This window comes from Hylobates moloch, unplaced genomic scaffold (genome assembly GCF_009828535.3).
Source record: "Hylobates moloch isolate HMO894 unplaced genomic scaffold, HMol_V3 SCAFFOLD_14, whole genome shotgun sequence".
Taxonomy (NCBI): Eukaryota; Metazoa; Chordata; class Mammalia; order Primates; family Hylobatidae; genus Hylobates; species Hylobates moloch.
The window spans coordinates 93,676,704-93,698,832 of NW_026652289.1; the positions used below are offsets into that span (position 1 = coordinate 93,676,704).

At 33.9% G+C, this 22,129-nt stretch overlaps 2 protein-coding genes across 12 annotated transcripts in view; one reads left to right on the forward strand and one right to left on the reverse strand.

Annotated features, from left to right (window-relative positions):
* FGF7 (fibroblast growth factor 7) overlaps window positions 1–21,018 on the forward strand; it is a 60,705-nt gene extending 39,687 nt beyond the window's left edge. The window contains exons 2-3 of the mRNA XM_032176335.2: window positions 15,891–15,994; window positions 17,083–21,018. Coding sequence (XP_032032226.1) covers window positions 15,891–15,994; window positions 17,083–17,277 — 299 coding nt within the window. The 3' untranslated portion in view covers window positions 17,278–21,018. The remainder of the gene's footprint in view (window positions 1–15,890; window positions 15,995–17,082) is intronic.
* The window catches only part of FAM227B (family with sequence similarity 227 member B), a 240,266-nt gene that overhangs the window by 111,706 nt on the left and 106,431 nt on the right, over window positions 1–22,129 (reverse strand). The window contains exon 13 of one of the 11 annotated variants that reach the window (XM_058427725.1): window positions 18,274–18,391. The exons of the other annotated variants lie outside the window; for them this stretch is intronic. Coding sequence (XP_058283708.1) covers window positions 18,363–18,391 — 29 coding nt within the window. The 3' untranslated portion in view covers window positions 18,274–18,362. Of the gene's footprint in view, window positions 1–18,273; window positions 18,392–22,129 lie in introns of those variants that run through there. 11 annotated transcript variants of the gene reach the window in all.

Genomic DNA, 22,129 nt, shown 5'->3' on the forward strand with positions numbered 1-22,129 from the left:
AATTAGATAAAGTGTAGCATAACATGCTTTGTGACTCCTAGAGGTAGCTATGAACAAAACGTTAATGAAAGTTTCTATAACTTCTTTTTCTGACCATTTCCCCCCTTCAATTTTACTCTTAGTGCCCTTGTGATCACTTCCTTCTAGCCCAAATTCTGCTCTCAGAGAAGGTATAGTCACTTATACACAGTATAAATTTATGCATAGGTGTTAACTCCTCCCTGGTACATTTGTATTTTGAAACTTACCTCTCATCCTATGTAATGAAAATCTGGTTTCCTGTTGAAGATATTTTAGACTTTAGGAAAATCCAGAAAATGGAAGAGATTTTCTAGATGGTGGGAAGAGATTGCTTCAACTATTTCCATTTCACATAAAAATCTGACACTTTATCATGTGTTCTGGGACTATAATATCCACACCTATTCTGATAATTTTGGAGCCATTTTTTAAAAAACATAGTGTAGTATTTAGCAGATGTAAATAGTCTACACTGTCAGACAAATAATTCTTTCTGGATAAAAGTTTAGAATCTTAAGCGATTAGAGAGTAAACAAAAAGTATTTCCTCCTGTCTGATTCAGGGAATATATCTTCTCTGGCCCAAAGGAGAAAGGTGGGTCCCTTGCATTCCTGAGAGGCCATAAATGATGAGGAAAATGATCAGTAAATTGGTATAGAAATTAAGTCTGTGCAATACAGTTCAATGATGTTCCCATGACATTCTTCAGTAATATGCTATTGGATAAATATCACACTGTATATTGCACAACCGAATAGTTTACTTCAAATTCTGATATAGTTCTAACCCTGCTGAAACAAGCTGCTGCAACTTAAATTCTTTCAAAGGAAAGTATTGCTATAATTGTACCACAAGCTGATATACTTTCTAAAGATTTTCTAATGTTTTATTTTCTTGATAAATCCTTGAATGAGTGACATAATTATTTTTGGTTAACCAGACACGTCATTTAAATGGTTTTTGACATCATTATAAAATATATATGGGATTAATAAGAAGTATATTTGATTTATTCCCTAATAATGAGGATGATGTAGAATCAGTTCTCTTGTTGCAGGACATTTCAGTTATACTTGATACCAGCAATTATGCAATCATGTGGAACTGTTTTGAATTTCATGCTGATTTGAGGGGAATTATACTTTCTGGGTTTCAGTAATAATTTATCTACTTGAGTTTCTTTCTTGCAGGCTTCGATTAGTTTTCTAATTTCTTTTAGTGTATTCCAAGGTTCTGACTTAAATCTGTTATTTAACAGCTACAGGGCATGCTTTCTTAGGGTAAAGTGATCCAATGACAAGATTAGTATTATCGACCATATGTATCATTGTGTTTTTTTACAATAGTGGACTCTAGGGTTCATGGGAAAAGAGAAGAACCTGGAAGCAGGTTCTGTATACAGCCTGCTGGAGGTCACTACCTCCACAGAGTCCTCTGTGTTACCCCTTCAAAGTGAAAGTCAATAAAGAAATGTGGAGAAAGTGAACTCAATTCTTTCCTAATTCAAACATTGAATCATTCCCTCCAGGCAGCAAAGCCAACATGTGCACAGCATATCCAGTTAATGGTCCTATCCCAACACTAGCAATGACAAAAGAGGTTTGTCTTCCATGTTAAGCAGTCACTCTGCTTAACTGATGGAACAAGTTTATTTCAACTTAAGTGCTCATAATTTGGGCTTTTTCTATTTCACTGTCACTTTTGAATAAGTCAATTTTGAATAACATGCATACATTACTAAAGGTCATTTGCTTATGTTTCAGGGTGACACCTTAAAAAAATACAGCTACATGTTTTATGTATATGTATATATCTTACATGATTTTGACTTGGTTCATGATGGAGATGACTTATACAAGTTGTTTACAAGAAAAGAAATGACTCATAAAACATCTGTAAAATAAATGTAAGACTGAATGAAATAAATGTAAAATGGTACTTGAGTCATTTATTTTCTTATAAGACATTTGTCTATAACACTTGATATAAAACTTATATTACTCTGCTTTCAAACATATTTTCTTTTAGAGAAACATTTCCTGGTTAGAGATAATTATACCACTTATCTCATCAATATTGTCTACACAGAAAACTGCTGTTTACTCCAGGGATACTCTTAAAATTAAATTAAATTTAATTCTATTTCTATTTGAAGGATATGGAGCATTACAATTATATTTAATTTTAATACATTATATGTGATTTATAAGCACTATGTTTACTTCATTCTGAAATCTCAGACCAACAAATCACTTGGCTGTTCATAGCACAATTTTTACTCCCTTTCTTAGAGTCAGAACAAGAAAAATTTATTTCTGTAGTCAAGGCCAAAACAGTGGCTTATGGATTAAATTATTAGGTGTCACTTCAATAAAGTATTGAATTGAAATAATTCAATAAAGTATTTACTTAAATTCCTTGATTTTACTATAAGGCAGACAAAAGGTAGCCAAGGACTTCATTTGCAAGAACTAATTAGTAGTTGGCAGAGAATGAAATAATCTTCACTATAAAGACACTGGTTACAACTAAGTTATGCCTTTAAAAGTGATTGATAACAGCAGTAATGTGATTGAGAAGCTACTGGCTGAAACATATTGTCATTATCTTTCAATTTTTTATGACTCTAAAAAGTCACAATGATAAGCAAACTCAAAATGAGAAATGGTGATAAAGAGAATGGAGAAAACGTAAATCCACATCAAACCAAAGAATTCTCACCTTCACAGTACAATTAAGAGTTTAATGATTCTATCTTTTCATTAGAGGATGGCATTAAATAGAAATGGTAGCTATGCTTTAATATATTTCTTAATTCTCTGGTAAAATTTAAGCCCTACATAAAACCATAATCAAAATGGGACATTCTAATGTTGCTCCATCTTTCGAAGACCACGGTATTATGATCAGAGCATGGAAAATGATGGAATTCTAAAATGTTACTGTAGATTGTAAATTAAAGAGGGAGACAGGGATAGAAAAACCACATGTGAGAATACTTTAAGTGACACCTTATAATTCTTTAACACTGGGAACATTGGGAACACTGAGTACATATTAAATATTTTTAAAATTAAAACACTATCATCACTATATTTTAAAAAGTCAGATATGAAATTTTTTGGTGCTGAGCAAATTTCTTTTCTATTACCAATAAACAATTCTGTTGATCCTACATATCTAGTACAGCTACAATTTCACTGTGGATCTAGATCACAAAGTGATTTTCTTATGCCAAATTTAGGACAAGTATATACACAACCACTATCACTTCAAACTTAATATCTTCATAAAAACTCCAACACATTATCACTCCCACCTAGTAAAAATAGCATCCCCTTAACTTTTATCATAACTTAATTCTCAAAATGACCTGTTTTTGAAATGATATTTGACTTCTCTAACTTCTTTTGCTTTAGCCTCAACATCCATTGGGCCTGGAAGTTGAAAAAATGGGCATAGCAAGAGGAATGTGTAAATGTGATAGAAATAATTTGGATCATTGCTGTTAAGTATAAATGAGTATTTGTGATCTATCATATTTGCTGAAGTTTGACATTAAGGTGGTACATTCCAGTATTATGTATTACTTTCTAGAAGATCAACGAAGTAGAAATGCAGTGACAAGGGTGTCATCTAGAAAGAATGAAAAGAAATACATCCAAGAACTCAAACAGCTTGCTGGGAGAAATTCCAGGATGTAAGGACACCAAGGGAACTACTGCAGCCCACTTGGAACATATTTGTTGTGTTTGTTCCACATCTTGTGCCTGAGATGGTTACCAATTCATGTATAATATAAACTGTTTTTCTTGACTAGATGTGAAAGTGAAAAGTCTTGTTGATACTCTTTTCTATGCTACAGCTTATTAGAAAAGATAAGTACTTTTAAAGGGAGCAGAAAAACTAATTCAGAAAGGAAGCCAGGAAGAAAAAATCTAAAGAGGCTAGGGAATCCAAACCATCATTAAGAATATGGCAAATGTGAGGCTGGATACAGTGACTTGTGCCTGCAATCCCAGCATTTTGGGAGGCCAAGGTGGGCGGATAACCTGAGGTCAGGAGTTCAAGATTAGCCTGGCTAATATGACGAAACCCCTTCTGTACTAAAAATACAAAAATTAGCTGGTGTGGTGGCACACACCTGTAATTCCAGTTACTCGGGAGGCTGAGGGAGGAGAATTGCTTGAACCTGAGAGGTGGAGGTTGTAGTGCACCTAGATGGCGCCACTGCACTATAGCCTGGGCTACAGAGTGAGACTCTATATCAAAAAATAATAATAATAATATGGCAAATGTAACGAATTTATATACAGAAGAAAGATGACAGATATGTAGAGTACTGAACATAGTTAAGTAATCAATAACTTATTTTATTCAAAAATGAAAAGTTATGATTTTCTAACCAAGAATGGTGAATCTGGTCTTTTTGAGAGTGACAACAGCATCTCATGCTTTATGTAACAATAATGAGCATCCAGAAAAGCTAGCTGACATTAGGTAATTTCTTGGCTAGGAAGCAGTTGAACACAGGTTTGAAAGTTTGCTGACGGGGGAGCTGTGGTCTTCTGACACGTGTATCAAGATGTAAAGGGCAGCCAGAAAAGATTTATCAAGCTAACTAAATGCTGACACATGTAGGAATAAATGACAGCACCAGAAGAAACTTGGAATCCCTCGTGACAGTGAAGTTCTGGATAAGAAAGTGAAAGACATGACAGCACAGGTGTTGTTTTCATTTTTTCTTCTAGTTCTATCTCATGACTTTAGAAGTGAAAAAAGAAAAAAAAAAAAAAAAAAAAGCTGTGAAAGTAAACACCTGGCCATTAACAACAGTGTTGAAAATAAGACTTGTCTTTCTGGCTGTTAGCTTAGAATAACTGAAAAAATAGGCTGCTGGAGTTTTATGTACACTTCATGAAGAATGCATTTGAAGTAAAATGAAATTGGGGTGCATTAGTTAAGATTCAGTTTGGCTTAAAAAAATTGTTTATTTCTCTATGCAATAAACGTCTGGAGGAGTGACAACTCTGCTCCACAAAAACATCTGGAAGTTTCCAGGTCCATTTAGCTCACCGTTCCATAATCTCTTTGTTCTCATAACCCAAGGTAGAATCCAAATTCCAGCAGGAAGGTGGAATAAAGGGATTAAAAATGAGCACAAAGGGCTTCTGCTGGCTACCTTTTATGGAAGACTTTTGGAAGTTGCCATAGGACACTTCAGTTAAATCACATCAGCTAAAACTTGGTCACATGGCCACATTAAGCTGCAAAAAAGACTGGGAAATGCAAAGTTTATTTTGTGCAGTCAGCTAAAAATTCTATTGCCATGGAAAAAAGAGAGAATAAAAGTTGGGAACAATTAAAAGTCTTTGCTCAGAAAGTTGGGGAGAAAAATGCCTACATATGATTGAAGGAATGAACATCACAATGAATGACATTATACTATCATAAGCTTGAAGACTTAAGGGGCGAAGATATGACAAGAAGAGAATAGAAAGCTTATTATGCCTCATAAGAAAAGGGCCAGAATCAAAACGTGTAACTTCAAATGGGTAGAAAAAAAGCACAGATGCAATGATAAATAGTAGATGGAAAAGTTACATGACATTACAGATGAAGACATTTCCCAAATTTTCCAATGACAAATAAGAGAAAGGAGTATCTAATATTTTGGGTACCATAAATTTTAATATACTCATGTATCAGTTATTTGTGATTTTATTCCATGCCAAATTATAAACAGAATTAAAGTGACTGAATTAAAACTCACCATTTCTTAAGCAATTGTATGTGGACCACTCAAATGTTTCCAAAGGTACTTGGGGGATTAATTTAACTAAAGGCATACTGTAATCTTTTTTCAACTTAATATTTTTTTAAAAAATTTTTGTATTTTTTCAATTTAGAAAAGAATGGTTTGAGTGCCTCCACAAACATATCAAATATGAATGCCTGGAATTTAGAAAGATGAGATAGATTTACTCACAGTTTAGTTAACTCATCCTTTCATCATTTAATGAAGTCATGATGATGTTCACTATTATATAAATAAGTTCATTCATTGTCATATGCTGCTAAATTTATAACCTTAACAAACCATTGGTTAACAAGAGAAAGTATAAAGAACATTGAGTTAAATATAAGTTATTAGAAGCATAAAATAACTTTAAAATTTGCTTTTATTTTATTTCTTAAATTGACGTATATTTGACAATTTACAGTTAATTTTAGATAATTTTCTTCAGATCACTACAGTCCTAGCGCCAAGAATGGGTCTGGCAATAAACACTCAATAAATACTTGTTAAATACCTTTGTATGTTACAGAAAATATTGTGACAATCATATTGGAGTTGGTCTCACATTTTGGAGGGGTATAATGACTCTCTACCCCTGCAATATTTTATTTATGGAGCACTATTTGCAAATAGAAGAATAAAACTATTTCTCTTATTTCAACATTTAGAAACCAAAGAAATTGTCAAAATAAGTGAGCTAATTTTTTTAAAGCATAGAAAGAATTTTAATGATTAGATCCCCAAACTAGATTTTGTCATCTTTGACGTTATAACATTTATATTTCAACATATATTTATTTAACTCACTTTTAATTCTACACATGCTATATGAGGTCATTTTAAAACTTATTTTTTCAAAAATCATGAGGTTTTTAAAAACATAATTAATTTAAAGAAAATGAAGAACATTCATCATTTGTTGAAGGGGAACAGTTGACATTTGCCTTTATATATAAAACATATTTAAACAAACTTTATAATATAACCTTGAAAAATATACTAACCTAAAACAAAATTTATTTTTGATAGGCAAACTTTTTATTATATTCAAACTCTAAAATAATGACAGGATTAAATATTTTTAAGGAGATGGTGAGATTGTATTACTGTAAAATATGTTTATGTTCTATATCAAGGAAAATAATGAACAATATTCTGTCTTAGGCTACCTATATCAGTCCAGTTCTTGCTGAGATACTTATTTTAAGTAAATAATGTAGCTGGTAAAGAGTCTGGAATTCATACCGTATGAGAAAGGGCCAAAGAAACTAAGGATAACGGGAAGCATGATCAGTGTCTTCACCTCTTTCAAGGGCTGTTATGTGGAAATGGTATTGATTTATTCTGCATAGCTTCAGAGGATATATTCACGTATAATTGGTAACACAATCAGAGCTACTTGTAAATGTAATGAATCACCTGAAAACTGGTAACCTACAATAAATTAATGAGATTATATAGCTGACAGACAGGTAAATCAGTGGGACAAAACAGTCAATAAAAGGTAAAAGAGAGGCATCAGTAAAAAAAGGAATAGAATGTTTAATAAATAAGTTGAAAAAACTAGATAGCTATTTGAAGGAATAAAATATCAGTTTGCGGCAGGAGCCTCCAACCCCTGGGCTGAGGACTGGTACTGGTCTGCGGCCTGTTAGGAACTAGGCCGCAGAGCAGGAGGTGAGTGGCGGGTGAGCAAGCATTCCACCGCCTGTCAGATTAGCTGTGGCATTAGAATCTCATAGGAGCGTGAACCCTATTGTGAACTGCATATGCCAGGGATCTAGGTTGTGTGCTCCTTATGAAAATCTCACTAATGCCTGACGATTTGAAGTGGAACAGTTTCATCCTGAACCTTCCCCCGGCCCCCGTCCTCTGACTGCTGGTTTAGAGTATCATCTCACATCATACCCCAGAATTAATTCCAGATGAATTTAAGATAATTTGAATTTATATTTAAAATTCAAACTATAAAAGTTAGAATAAACTATATTTCAGACAATGGTATGGAAAACATACTTTTAAGCATAGATACAATATAATAAATTATCACAAAAGATATATAGAATTGGTTACACAAAAATTGATCAGCTTGATTAATTTTTTCACCCTGCACTCCGGTAGTGCACGATTAGTGAAACATGAGAATTAGGAATAGAACAAGGAGTGTGAAGCGAGCCAAATAGTGCATAAAATAAAGCGTTACTGAAAGAACTCTTGGATTTGGCAATTAGGAGTTTATTCATGAGCTTGAAGAGAGAACGCCAATAAAGAGATAGAAGTTAGGATGCAAAAGTTAAATTGAAGAAGAATGAGCAGATTCTGGCTACATGTTCAAGAAAGTTGGTGCTAGTGAAAAGGAACCAGGGTAGTCCTTTGAAAAGATTTCAGAGTTAAGGACAGGGACATTTTATTCATTTGACCTATATGCACAGAGATGGGAGCCTGTGAACATTTCAAAGGCTTGCAAATGTATTTAAACTTTAATATTAAGATAGTGACAGTAAAATTTGAAAATAAAATATACAGATTAGCAGATATTTAACAAATAAAATATGATGCTAACTTTATTATTTATTAAGTGTATTAATTTTTTCATAACATCTAAAAACAATTTGATATTTTTTTTACTTTGTAACAATTCCCAAGAATGTACACAATTTGCAGAAAATTTACAGCTAGGGGCGGGCATGGTGGCTCATACTTGTAATCCCAACACTTTGGGAGGCTGAGGCAGGTGAATCACCTGAGGTCAGGAGTTTGAGACCAGCCTGGCCAACATGGCAAAACTGGGTCTCTACTAAAATTACAAAAATTAGGCGGGTGTGGTGGTGCATGCCTGTAATTGCAGCTACAAGGGAGGCTGAGGAACAAGAATTGCTTGAACCTGGGAGGTTCAAGACCCTTGACAATTTGGCCCTAACTCTTTTTCCACCCTCTCACTATTTTGTTACACTTCCTATTCCAGACATACAGCTCTAGTTTCAATCTTCTGAACATGACTTTTGAATCTTTGCTTCCATGGCCTTGCACATAGTACTTTTATCTCTCAATTAGCATGTTTCCATCTTTTCTACCTATGTCAACTCTATTCATCCATCAAGATCTAATTCAAGCTCTATCTATTCCTCAAATCCTCCCTTGACCACTTCTTTCTTCTGAATTCCTATTTATTTTCCTGTTTTTTTTTTTTTTTTTTTTTTGCAATTGGCATATACTGCTAGGTATCACTCATTTTATTTTTTCTGTGGAAAGAGAAAATACTAACTGAATTTTTGTATATATTTATTAATATCCAGATAGGATATCATAATTAAAGTAATCAGATAAAGTTTCTAAAATATTACTGGCTCTTGTTTTCCGTTCCCAAACACCTGAGAGATACTGTACACTTAACAAGTGAAACAGTGGTCTGTATATCCAGTATTTGTATCCTACAATTTCCAAAGTGTGTTTTTATTATGACCTTACTCCTCCTTACTGTCCATATTTCACAAAAAGAAGTTATCCATTGGGTAAGAAGATCTTAATCCATTGCCAAAGACATTTTAAATAATAATTAATAACAAATCCCATATGTTCTATATATCTGGGACATAAATAAATAACGTAAAATGTCAGTACAAATAGTTTCTCTGCACTCAATGATATTATATTATTAAAGTCAGCTGCATTTAAAAATTAGTAGACTTTATATTTTAGAACACTTTTAGATTTACAAAAAAAAAACTGAGCAGACAGGCCGGGCGCGGTGGCTCACGCCTGTAATCCCAGCACTTTGGGAGGCCGAGGTGGGCAGATCACAAGGTCAGGAGATCGAGACCATCCTGGCTAACACAGTGAAACCTCGTCTCTACTAAAAATACAAAAAAAATTAGCTGGGCGTGGTGGCGGGTGCCTGTAGTCCCAGCTACTCGGGAGGCTGAGGCAGGGAAATGGCACAAACCCGGGAGGCAGGGCTTGCAGTGAGCCGAGATTGCGCCACTGCACTCCAGCCTGGGCGACAGAGCGAGACTCTGTCTCAAAAAAAAAAAAAAAAAAATTGAGCAGATTAAATAGAGTTCCCATAAACAATCTCCATTTCACCCCACAGTTCCTCCATTACAAATATCTTGCATTAATGTGGCACATTTATTACAACAGATGAGCCAATATTTATTTATACCATCAGTTTATACTAAGGTCCACGCTTTGCTTTGTATAGTTCTATCAGTTCTGACAAATGTATATCATGTATCCACTATTACAGTATTACACAGAATAGTTTCACTGATTTAAAAATCCCGTGATTCAGCTTTTCATCCTTTTTCTGCTCTCCTCAAGGCCCTTGCAACCACTGATCTTACTGTCTCTAAAGTTTTGCCTTTGCCAGAATGTCATATGGCTGGAATCATACAGTATGTGGCTTTTTCAGACTGGTTTCTTTCACTTAGCAATATGGACTTAAGGTTCCCCTTGTCTTTCTGTGGCTTCACAGCTCAATATCTTTTTATTGCTAAATAATATTCCAATGTATACATGTACCATAGTTTGTTTATCCATTTACCTATTGGATATGCTGGTTGCGTCTGGTTTTTGATGATACGAATAAAGCTTCTATAAATAGTCATGTTCAGGTTTTTGTGTGGACATAAGTTTTCAATTCAATTGGGCAAATAACCTGGGGGCATGACTGCTGGATTATATAGTAAGAGTATGTTTAATTTTTAAGAAACTGCCAAACTGTCTTCCCATGTGACTGCACCATTTTGCATTCCCACCAGTAATGAAAGAGTTTTAGTTGCTTTGCATCCTTGCCAGCATACAGCACTGTCAATTTTTTGGAGTTTAGTCATGCTAATAGTTGTACAGAGGTATCTCACTGTTGTTTTAATTTGCAATTCCTTTTTAAATAATCTCAGCTTTTATTTTAGATTCAGGGGGTACATGTGCAGGTCTGTTACCTGGGTATATTGTGTGATACTGAGGTTTGAGGTATGATTGCTCCCGTCACCCAGGTACTGAGCATAGTACCTAATGGTTTTTCAACCCTTCCCTCATCTACTCCCCGCCAGTAGTCCCCAGTGTCAGTTGTTGCCATCTTTATGTCCCTAAGTACCCAGTGTTTAGCTCCCACTTATAAGTGAAAACAAGCAGTATTTAGTTTTCTTTTCCTGTGCTAATTTGCTTAGGATAATGGCCTCCGGCTGCATCCATGTTGCAATTCCTTAATGATCTATGATATTGAGCATCTTTTCATATGCTTATTTGCCCTTTGTGTATTTTTAGTGAGGTGTCCAGATTTTGCCCACTTTTTAACTAGTTTTTTTTCTTATTGTTGTGTTTTCAGTGTTTTTTGTATATGTTGGATATATTGCTATATTTTTTGCATATATGTATATGTCGGTGTATTTTAGTGATGTAAAATGAATGGAATCTATAGCCTTAAACCTAACATAAATACATAATGGTTAAGATTTCCCACTCAACAATCCAGGCTTGACAGAAAATCACAAAATGTATTTAAATTTAAATGTTTCTTTGTTGTTGATACTAGTTCTCAGTTTTAACATGCTGAAGAGGGTATATTTGATCAAGGACAAGATTAAATGTTCTGATTGGCTAACCATCAAACCGCTGCCTCCACTTTTTTTTCCAACTTGAAAATAATATTTAGTTATCATTTTAGCACAGTCATATTAATATATACCCCTTCAAAACTTTAAATATAAAGCTTTAAAGTTTCAGGAAAAAGAAATATTAATGATGCTGAGATTGGTGAGCATGGATTCTGTGTAGTGAGACACTAAAAAGTAATTTTTCAAACAAGAAAGTTAAAACACTTTAAAATCACAAAGCTATTGGTAATTAAAAAAAGAATTGGTATCAATTTCTGAAATACAAGATTAGAGGGACACCTAAAATTCTGAAAGATTTTAGAGAATTTTTTTAAAAAGTAATTGCCATGTAGATCAAAGTTCCCCACTTTTCATTCCAAGTGTGATACAGGTTTAAATAATAAGCAGACAAAAAGGTTTAGATAAATTCATGAATTATTGAACCAGAGGATAAAAAATAGGGAAGCTATTTAGGGCATAGTCTCTAGTGTGTAAGGGTGACATCCTAAATCATAAATTTATGCTATTGTTGACAATATTGCTGACAAGGCTAAATGGTCAATGTGCTTGACATATTGCCTGGTTTTTCATGTTCTATTGCATGAGCTGATTCTCTCTCTCTTCTTTATTTATATTTTTGAACTCTACCATTATGCTATCATGGACATTATGTCAACAATTTGATGCACCTATGTAATATGCCTTAAATTTTTGGGAATAAATTCACTGAGTGCTACTTATGTGAACAAACTTCTCTTAAGCACAAATGGAAATCCACAAAGAAAGACAGCCTCTTCTATTTGTTTTATGTGAGGCAATGAATACACTGTAGACAAAAGGACCAAGTATAATTAACTTATATTGGTAACTAACTTAATATTTGCATATTACGTATTTTTTTATTATGTTTTCTGAGCAACTTCGTGGCTTCTGATTTGGAGGGTAGGATTTCATAGTTAATACCTCTTCTTTTTTTTTTTTTTTTGTGAGATGGAGTCTAGCTCTTGTTGTCCAGGCTGGAGTGCAATGGTGAAATCTCGGCTCACTGCAACCTCCACCTCCCAGGTTCAAGTGATTCTCCTGCCTCAGCCTCCCGAGTAACTGGGATTACAGACACTCACCATCATGCCTGGCTAATTTTTATATTTTTAGTAGAGATGGGGTTTCACCATATTTGCCAGGCTGGTCTTGAACTCCTGACCTCAGGTGATCCGCCCGTGTTGGCCTCCCAAAGTGCTGGGATTACAGGCGTGAGCCACTGCGCCCGGCCCATAGTTAATACTTCTATAAATATTTGTGCATATTGAAAGGAACATCACTCTCCACACTGCAACTGAACAAAAGACTGATAATGTTAATTTCTTTATTCTTGAGTTTTTCTTGAATAAAAGAGGGTCGTAGGACATGGAACAAAATAGACTAGAAAATAGGGTTGATAAGGTACTAATTCTGCCAACACTGCTTAATGCTCTCCCCAAGGAATTGTCTTTTAGATATGTTGATTTCCCAGTGTGAATGGTATTTTTAAAATATGTCAAGCAATTAAGAATATAAGTCTATTCTCATCTCAGCTAAACATAGAATTTTTACAAATAATTTTTGGTATCCTTAACCCTAATATGTGGAGGGATAAGATTAAAAATGTTCATCACCTTGTTTTTATTTATTTATTTATCTATTATTTTGGGACAGAGCTTCACTCTACCCAGACTGGAGTGCTGTGGTGTGACCTCGGCTCATTGCAACCTCTGCCTCCCAAGTTCAAGTGATTCTCCTGCCTCAGCCTCTCAAGTAGCTGGAATTATAGGAATGCACCACCATGCCCAACTAATTGTTTTTTTCTTTTTTTTTTTTTTTTTTTTGGTGAGACGGAGTCTCACTGTGTTGCCTAGGCTAGAAGGCAGTCGCGCCGTTTTGGCTCACTGCAGCCTCTGCCTTCTGGGTTCAAGCAATTCTCCTGCCTCAGCCTCCTGAGTAGCTGGGATTACAGGCACCCGCCACCACACCCGGATAATTTTTTGTATTTTTAGTAGAAACGGGGTTTCGCCACGTTGGCCAGGTTGGTATTGAACTCCTGACCTCAAGTGATCCACCTGACTCGGCCTCCCAAAGTGCTGGGATTACAGGTGTGAGCTACCACAACCAGCCATCACCTCTTGTAAAGTGCAGTAAAGAAATAGTGGGCAATAGACAGGCAGGGGATAGAGGAAAATGTTTTGGGAGTGGGGCAATCTGAACTTACTGTCATGACTGGACTGGAAAGGCAAGATGTCTGCCTATCACAATTAATAATAACTCTATCAGTCAACATTTATGTTGTACAATTGTTCTGTAAAAGAAAAGCCAGCAAACATTACAGATTCCAGTCCCTAATAACTGATCATGAAAGACACTCTAAGCTTGTGCATCAGCATTCTCTTTTATCTAAAAGAAAATATATTACATAAAGGGAGGAATGGCAGACTTGAAGGAAAAGAAAATATTGACTTCTTAATGATATTTTACAACGCTAAGATCTTTAGAAACCAACTATTCCATATGTCTTTTAAATATTAGGTTGGTGCAAAGGTAATTATAGTTTTTGTCATAAAAGTAATGGCAAAAGCCACAGTTACTTTTGCACCAACCTAACTGATACATTTATTCCATTTTGGAGGTATTGCAAATATGTTGAATCAATGAATTTCTTCAGTATTTTTCATTGTATTAGTACAAATTTAACCTAATAGTATTCTTCTGCATGTTATTTCCCTTTGTGCTTCCTTTGATGCAATGAAGTTGTAGTTACCAAATAAGAGTGCTCTAAAAGGGCAAGGCTTGTCTGTGAATTGAGCCTAGCATAGAATTGGCTCTCAGTGAAGATGTGTTGAACACTACATGAATGCATCAACATCATAATCCTTCATGTGCTTGTAAGCAATTATTAAAATTTTCTCTAGCCTATTCAAAATTCTTCAAAATATATGGACGTGTTTGCTGTTTCTATTAGGTTTTAACTTCTGGTGTCACAAACCAGGGCTGTTTTTCTTAATTTGTGTCCTAAAACCACAGTAGGGTTGTATGCATTGTGATAATGCTTAATAAATATATAAAAAGATTAATATCCATTCATTTGCATTTTCTTAATAAAACCCAATTTCTAGATGAGTAGCTGTGAAACTCTCAACTGGACGAGCTCTGACTAGCGTTAAGTATAGTATATTGGGAAAAGGGCTTCTATATGCAACATATATGTGAGGCAAATGACAAATATTAGCTGGGCTACATTAAATCCCAATGACATGAATAGAAATTTTATTATCCAGGTAGCAGAAATGAAGTCAAAAAAATAAATAAGAGAATGAAGTGAAGGTATGGTGCAAAACAATTAGTTTTTTCTTTAAGTCAATATTTTAGAAAATAGCTTTTGAAGGCCCAATCACACAGATAATTGACACTTTGTACTGTGTTAGACATAGGTAAAAGAATGTCTCAGGACTGTACCTTCATGTAGAGAATGTAATTAATAGCAAATTGCATAAAAGTGCACTAAAATTTTAATTTTTGTATCATTTTAATAAATTTCTTGAGATTTTACTTTAGTGTGTCATTAAAACACAGGATTTAAGGAAGATATATATAATAAAGGAAAATAGTAAGTTACCATTCTTGTGTAAACATGTTTTATAAATACTATTTCAAGATTTAAAAGTTAATTACAAAGGTATAAAGTTATGAAGTATTATATAAACAGGATTCATAATTTTGTTTTAAATGGTCTTTTCATGTATCAAAATACTATCAGTTTAAAACAATCTTTTTTTTTAAGGCAGTAGGCTCTGTTTACCATCATTTACAATTGCTTTAATTAGAATTTTCTTCACTTTCAGTATATTCAAGAGCTATTCTGTTGGCAATAATTTTTAAGATAAAGTTTATCCAAATAGAAAAGTAATTATATAATGATTAAGAGCCAGAATGTCTGGGTTCAAATTCCAGTTCTGCTACTTATCAGGTATAAGAATTTGGGCAAATTTCTTAGTTTCTCTGTGCTTCAGTTTCCTGATCTGTAAAACTGGGATAACAAGACTACCTGCCTCAATCTGTGGTTATGAGTAAATGAGTTAATACATAAGAGCAATGCAATAATCCTTGGCATGTGGTATGAGTTCAATAAACATTAGCTATTATTATTATAGTAAATTAGAAATTTAATTCTAGAGAATAAAAAGCTGAACTCAAATATGTAACTATTTGTTTGATACAGACACATTTTCTACAAAATAAAAAACCGTCAGTTTGCACTTCCCTTATATAATGACTATTCTGGTGTTTGTGTGTATCTGTTGTGGGTCAGGGGTCTTGGGCTGAGTAAATAATCACATTAAAAATTTTAAAAACTTCCGATTAAAATGGAAATAAGAACAAATGGCCATTCGTGGATCATTTGCAAAGCTGAACGAATATTTAACATGTCTTTCTGTGATTCCTTGCAGATATCATGGAAATCAGGACAGTGGCAGTTGGAATTGTGGCAATCAAAGGGGTGGAAAGTGAATTCTATCTTGCAATGAACAAGGAAGGAAAACTCTATGCAAAGGTATTGATAATTTATAGCTTAGGCTTAATTTTTAAAACTCATTTTTGTCAAAATATCTCACCTTTCTGAAAAGTAAAAATGGAATTAATTTATCTCCAACTGTATAATTTAATGATTTTATTAAAACACTTTATACTCAAACGTTAAAAGAAAAAATGTTTTCTGTGTGACTTTGCACAAATGGCTTGTTCTTTGGATTTTGGTTTCTTCATCTGTAAAATGAGTTGAATTAACTGACCTCTAAGGATCCTTCCAGCTCTAAAATTCCATGTGCATTTTAGATATTTAAAATCCAAAATTTCCATTTGCCAGTATTAAAGCTCTTTTTGTTAAAGTTCACCCAATTTGCACATAGCTGACATGAAAATTCTTGGGAAAAAATCTTGAAATGTTTAGTTCATTCATCAACATCAATCTCACAATCATGGGCTTTGAACTGTAATTATTCATATTGTTCCCACTTCACTACAATGCAAAATATGTAACAGTTCATCCCACTATAATAAAATATAATTGGCTTTCCTTTGTATTCCCCACAGCTCAGCATAATGCCTGGAACAGGCTACTTATATAATGATACAGGTTTAATTGAATGAACAAATGGTTGCATGGATGAACAAATTAACCTTTTATCTTCCATTACCATTGAAGACAATGTAGAAGTAAATAAAGAAAAGTTGTGAAACAAGTCTCTCACCTGAGGGAGGCAGAGGTTCTGCTAATTATACCAACTTTCCAGTGGTTAAAGAATGAGTGATGTGGGAATAGTAATATGAGGCCTGTTACTTAGGGGGAAATAGGTCCTAATTTTAAAGAATAGTTGACATGAGCTTCCAAAAAGCTACACATATTTCATAACTAGCTGTGTATTATGTGGTGTTTTTATTTCAAATTTAAGACATCTTTTTATGTAAATATACTACATAAGTATAGCTAATAAACCACATTAGGCCTGCTCAATCTGAGGGTTAAAAAAAGTTGTGTATGTTTCAATTCAACCAAATATTACCTGCTTACTCTTTGTTTAATTGAGCCTCTCTAAATATCATTTGGATAATGTTTGTTTGTTTGTTTGTTTGTTTTAACAGAAAGAATGCAATGAAGATTGTAACTTCAAAGAACTAATTCTGGAAAACCATTACAACACATATGCATCAGCTAAATGGACACACAATGGAGGGGAAATGTTTGTTGCCTTAAATCAAAAGGGGATTCCTGTAAGAGGAAAAAAAACGAAGAAAGAACAAAAAACAGCCCACTTTCTTCCTATGGCAATAACTTAATTGAATATGGTATATAAAGAACCAGTTCCAGCAGGGAGATTTCTTTAAGTGGACTGTTTTCTTTCTTCTCAAAATTTTCTTTCTTTTTATTTTTTAGTAATCAAGAAAGGCCGGAAAACTACTGAAAAACTGATCAAGCTGGACTTGTGCATTTATGTGTGTTTTAAGACACTGCATTAAAAAAAGATTTGAAAAGTATACACAAAAATCAGATTTAGTAACTAAAGGTTGTAAAAAATTGTAAAACTGGTTGTACAATCATGGTGTTAGTAATAGTAATTTTTTTCTTAAATTAATTTACCCTTAAAGAGTATGTTAGATTTGATTATCTGATAATGATTATTTAAATATTCCTATCTGCTTATAAAATGGCTGCTATAATAATAATAATAATGCAGATGATGTTATATAAGGTATATCAAACCTACAGGCTGCTGGCAGGATTTGTCAGATAATCAAGCCACACTAACTATGGAAAACGAGCAGCATTTTAAATGCTTTCTAGTGAAAAATTATAATCTACTTAAACTCTAACCAGAAAAAAAGAATATTCTCAAAAAAATCTATTATGAAAGTCAATAAAATAGATAACAAAAGTACAGGATTAGAACATGCTTATACCTATTAATAAGAACAAAATTTCTAATGCTGCTCAAGTGGAAAGGGTATTGCTAAAAGGATGTTTCCAAAAATCTTGTATATAAGATAGCAACAGTGATTGATGATAATACTGTACTTCATCTCACTTGCCACATAATAACATTTTATAATTCCTCAAAGTAAAATTGAGAAATCTTTAAGTTTTTTTCAAGTAACATAATCTATCTTTGTATAATTCATATTTGGGAATATGGCTTTTAATAATGTTCTTCCCACAAATAATCATGCTTTTTTTCCTATGGTTACAGCATTAAACTCTATTTTAAGTTGTTTTTGAACTTTATTGTTTTGTTATTTAAGTTTATGTTATTTATAAAAAAAACTTAATAAGCTGTATCTGTTTCATATGCTTTTAATTTTAAAGGAATAACAAAACTGTCTGGCTCAACTGCAAGTTTCCCTCCCCTTTGTGACTGACACGAAGTTTAGCACACAGCACTTGGGCCAGCAAATCCTGGAAGGCAGACAAAAATGAGAGCCTGAAGCAATGCTTACAATAGATGTCTCACACAGAACAATACAAATATGTAAAAAATCTTTCACCACATATTCTTGCCAATTAATTGGATCATATAAGTAAAATCATTACAAATATAAGTATTTACAGGATTTTAAAGTTAGAATATATTTGAATGCATGGGTAGAAAAGTATCATATTTTAAAACTATGTATATTTAAATTTAGTAATTTTCTAATCTCTAGAAATCTCTGCTGTTCAAAAGGTGGCAGCACTGAAAGTTGTTTTCCTGTTACAGGGCAAGAGCACAATGTCCAAAATAGAAGATACAGTTAGGAATAAGGGGCCCTGAATGTCATGAAGGCTTGAGGTCAGCCTACAGATAACAGGATTATTACAAAGATGAATTTCCACTTTAAAAGTCTTTCATTGGCAGATCTTGGTAGCACTTTATATGTTCACCAATGGGAGGTCAACATTTATCTAATTGAAAAGGTATGCTAACCATTGTGGTTTTAATTTCAAAATATTTGTCATTCAAGTCCCTTTATATAAATAGTATTTGGTAATACATTTATAGATGAGAGTTATATGAAAAGGCTAGGTCAACAAAAACAATAGATTCATTTGATTTTCCTGTGGTTGACCTATACGACCAGGATGTAGAAAACTAGAAAGAACTGTCCTTCCTCAGATACACTCTTGGGAGAGAGCATGAACGGTATTGTGAACTATCAGCTGATTCAAGGACTTTGCTAGCTAGGTTTTGAGGTCAGGCTGCAGTAACTGTAGTCTTGTGAGCATATTGAGGGCAGAGGAGGACTTAGTTTTTCATATGTGATTCCTTAGTGCCTAGCAGACTATCTATTCATAATCAGTTTTCAGTGTGAATTCACTGAATGTTTATAGACAAAAGAAAATACATAATAAAACTAATCTTCATTTTAAAAGGGTAAAACATGACTATACAGAAATTTAAATAGAAATAGTGTATATACACATAAAATACAAGCTATGTTAGGACCAAATGCTCTTTGTCTATGGAGTTATACTTCCATCAAATTACATAGCAATGCTGAATTAGGCAAAACCAATATTTAGTGGTAAATCCATTCCTGGTAGTATAAGTCACCTAAAAAAGACTTCTAGAAATAAGTACTTTAATTATTTTTCTCCTATTTTTAAATTTATTATGCAAATTTTAGAAAATAAAATTTGCTCTAGTTACACACACTTAGAATTCTAGAATCTTAAAACTGTAAGGCGCCCCCATCCCTCTTACTCATTTGTAGTTTAGGAAATTGAGATTTTGATACACCTAAGGTCATGCAGCTGGGTAGATATACAACTGTCACAAGAGTCTAGATCAGTTAGCACATGCTTTCTACTCTTAGATTATTAGTATTATTAGCTAATGGTCTTCTGCATTTTTTTGTTTTTTATTTCTATTGAGATACAGCCTTTACATTTGTACACAAATGTGACTATGTCTTGGCAATGCACTTCATACACAATGACTAATCTATACTGTGATGATTTGACTCAAAGGAGAAAAGAAATTGTGTAGTTTTCAATTCTGATTCCTATTTGCCTTTTGTTTATGAATGGAAAGCTCTGTGCAAAATATACATATAAGCAGAGTAAGCCTTTTAAAAATGTTCTTTGAAAGATAAAATTAAATACATGAGTTTCTAACAATTAGAAAGGAAAAAATTAAAATATGAAATGATAACAAAAGTAAACAAAAGATACTTTCAAAGCAGTGAACAAAACATTTTGACATAAGCCATAATATAAATTATAATATAAAAATATAAAAACCATAGTATAAATTGTCAGCCTTTGAGTTGGCTACAAATTCAATTTAATGACAGAAGAGAAGGGATGCTGGAGGTAAATTCTTAGGGTTTCTATCTCATAGAGTTTGCTCTTCTGGTTCTCTAGACTGCCAAAGAACATAAAGATGTACGAGGGGACCTAGCTGTAGTAAAAGCAATCCTATAACAACAAAAACTCTAAAACAGTGCCCCTCACGATTTTCTACTGAAATTTCTCTAATAGTAGAGAAGTTAGAGAATAATGCAAAGGGGGCCCACCACAGACAGAACATTTCTTTTCTCTTAAGACTCATGTGATTTCTGCGTCTTCCTCCATAATGTATTTGTGGTTGCGTTAATATGACAATGTCTGCAATTAAACACCAGTAAGCAAAACTGATACATCAGAATGACTTGCAGGGCTTATTATGCAGTTTCATTTACATCCCTACCCCACTGCCATTTACTTGAGCGTGAATGAGACACCAGAGATTCTTTGCCTCCCATAATCCAACTTTACACATAAATAACACAAGGCTAAAGAAAACCAGAACTCAAATTCACCATGCATAAGAGTGATAACAAAAATATTTAACAGTCAGTATGGGTGATTACTGGCCAATCGGAATACATCACTGATGTATTGAAATGGATGCAGGCCACTATGACTAACTTGTGGGTATCATTTCTATGATCACCCTTAAACAGAGTTGGGAAAATATCTATTAACTGGTCTCTCCGGTTTGAATTCTCAATATGTATCTTAATATGAAATAGCTCATTAAAACTTCATGTGTAACTATTTCAGCACTGTTGTCAGCTACTCTTTATTCCACTTCTGTACAGTATTTATTCAACCAAGCTGCTGCTTTCAATGGAAGGTCACTTGTTCCTTCAGGGACACATATACTCCCACCTATCCTTTAATTTTGAATGGTTTGTCAAGAAAATTTACTTTCTCTTGAGTTGAAAAGACTTGACAGGAAGCAAGAAATAATACAGTCCTAGCCTCTTTCCAGTAACATCTGATTTCTCCATTCTCAGACTACACTTCCCAGGGAACTAGATATTTACTCTCGTCTGGGAAGATGCCTCTTATGTTTTCCTTTTACTTCCTGGTTATCATGTGGTTGCATTTTCCAAATTCTTATCATTTAATTTATGAGATCCTATCCAAATTTATTTCCTTTCATTTATATTCCAATAATTGAAATGTGAGATGAAAATAACATGTCACTTATGAAAAACCCTTCCCTTGATGAATCCTTCCATGTGTTAGTTATCTATTGCTGTGTAAGAAACCAAAACTTAATGGCTTGAAACAAATATTTGTTTTCTCATAGTTTATGTGGCTCAGGAGCCTGGGCATGGTTCAGCACAGTGTTTTTGGTCAGAATTCCTCAGGAGGCTGCAATCAAGGTGTAGACCAGGGCTGTAGTCATCTATCTCAATATTCAACTCAGAAAGGGATCCACCTTAGATCCTCACTGGCTGTTATCAGGACCTATCACTTCCTTACCACATGGACCTCTCCATAGCACTGCTTACAACATTACAGTCTGTTTCCCACGGAGCAGGAAATCAGAGTGTGAGATAAAGTACCCAAAATGGAAGCCACAGGTTTGTTTGTTTTAATATATATAACCTAGTTTCAAAAGTGATGTTACCTCTGCCTATACTCATGAGGAGGGTATTATACAAGGGCATACATACCAGAAGGCAGGGATCACTGGAAGCCATTTTACAGGCTGCCTAATCCAAGTCATAAACTAGATGTTTTTAATGTCACTGCCATAAACAGGGATTCTACAGGGTCTAATAAGAGTAATTCATGGCTTTCAGTGGGGATCCATTCAGCAGAGAAAGAGATGAAATATGTATATTCTCTGTGGAAACATTCTTGATTCTTCCTTGAGGG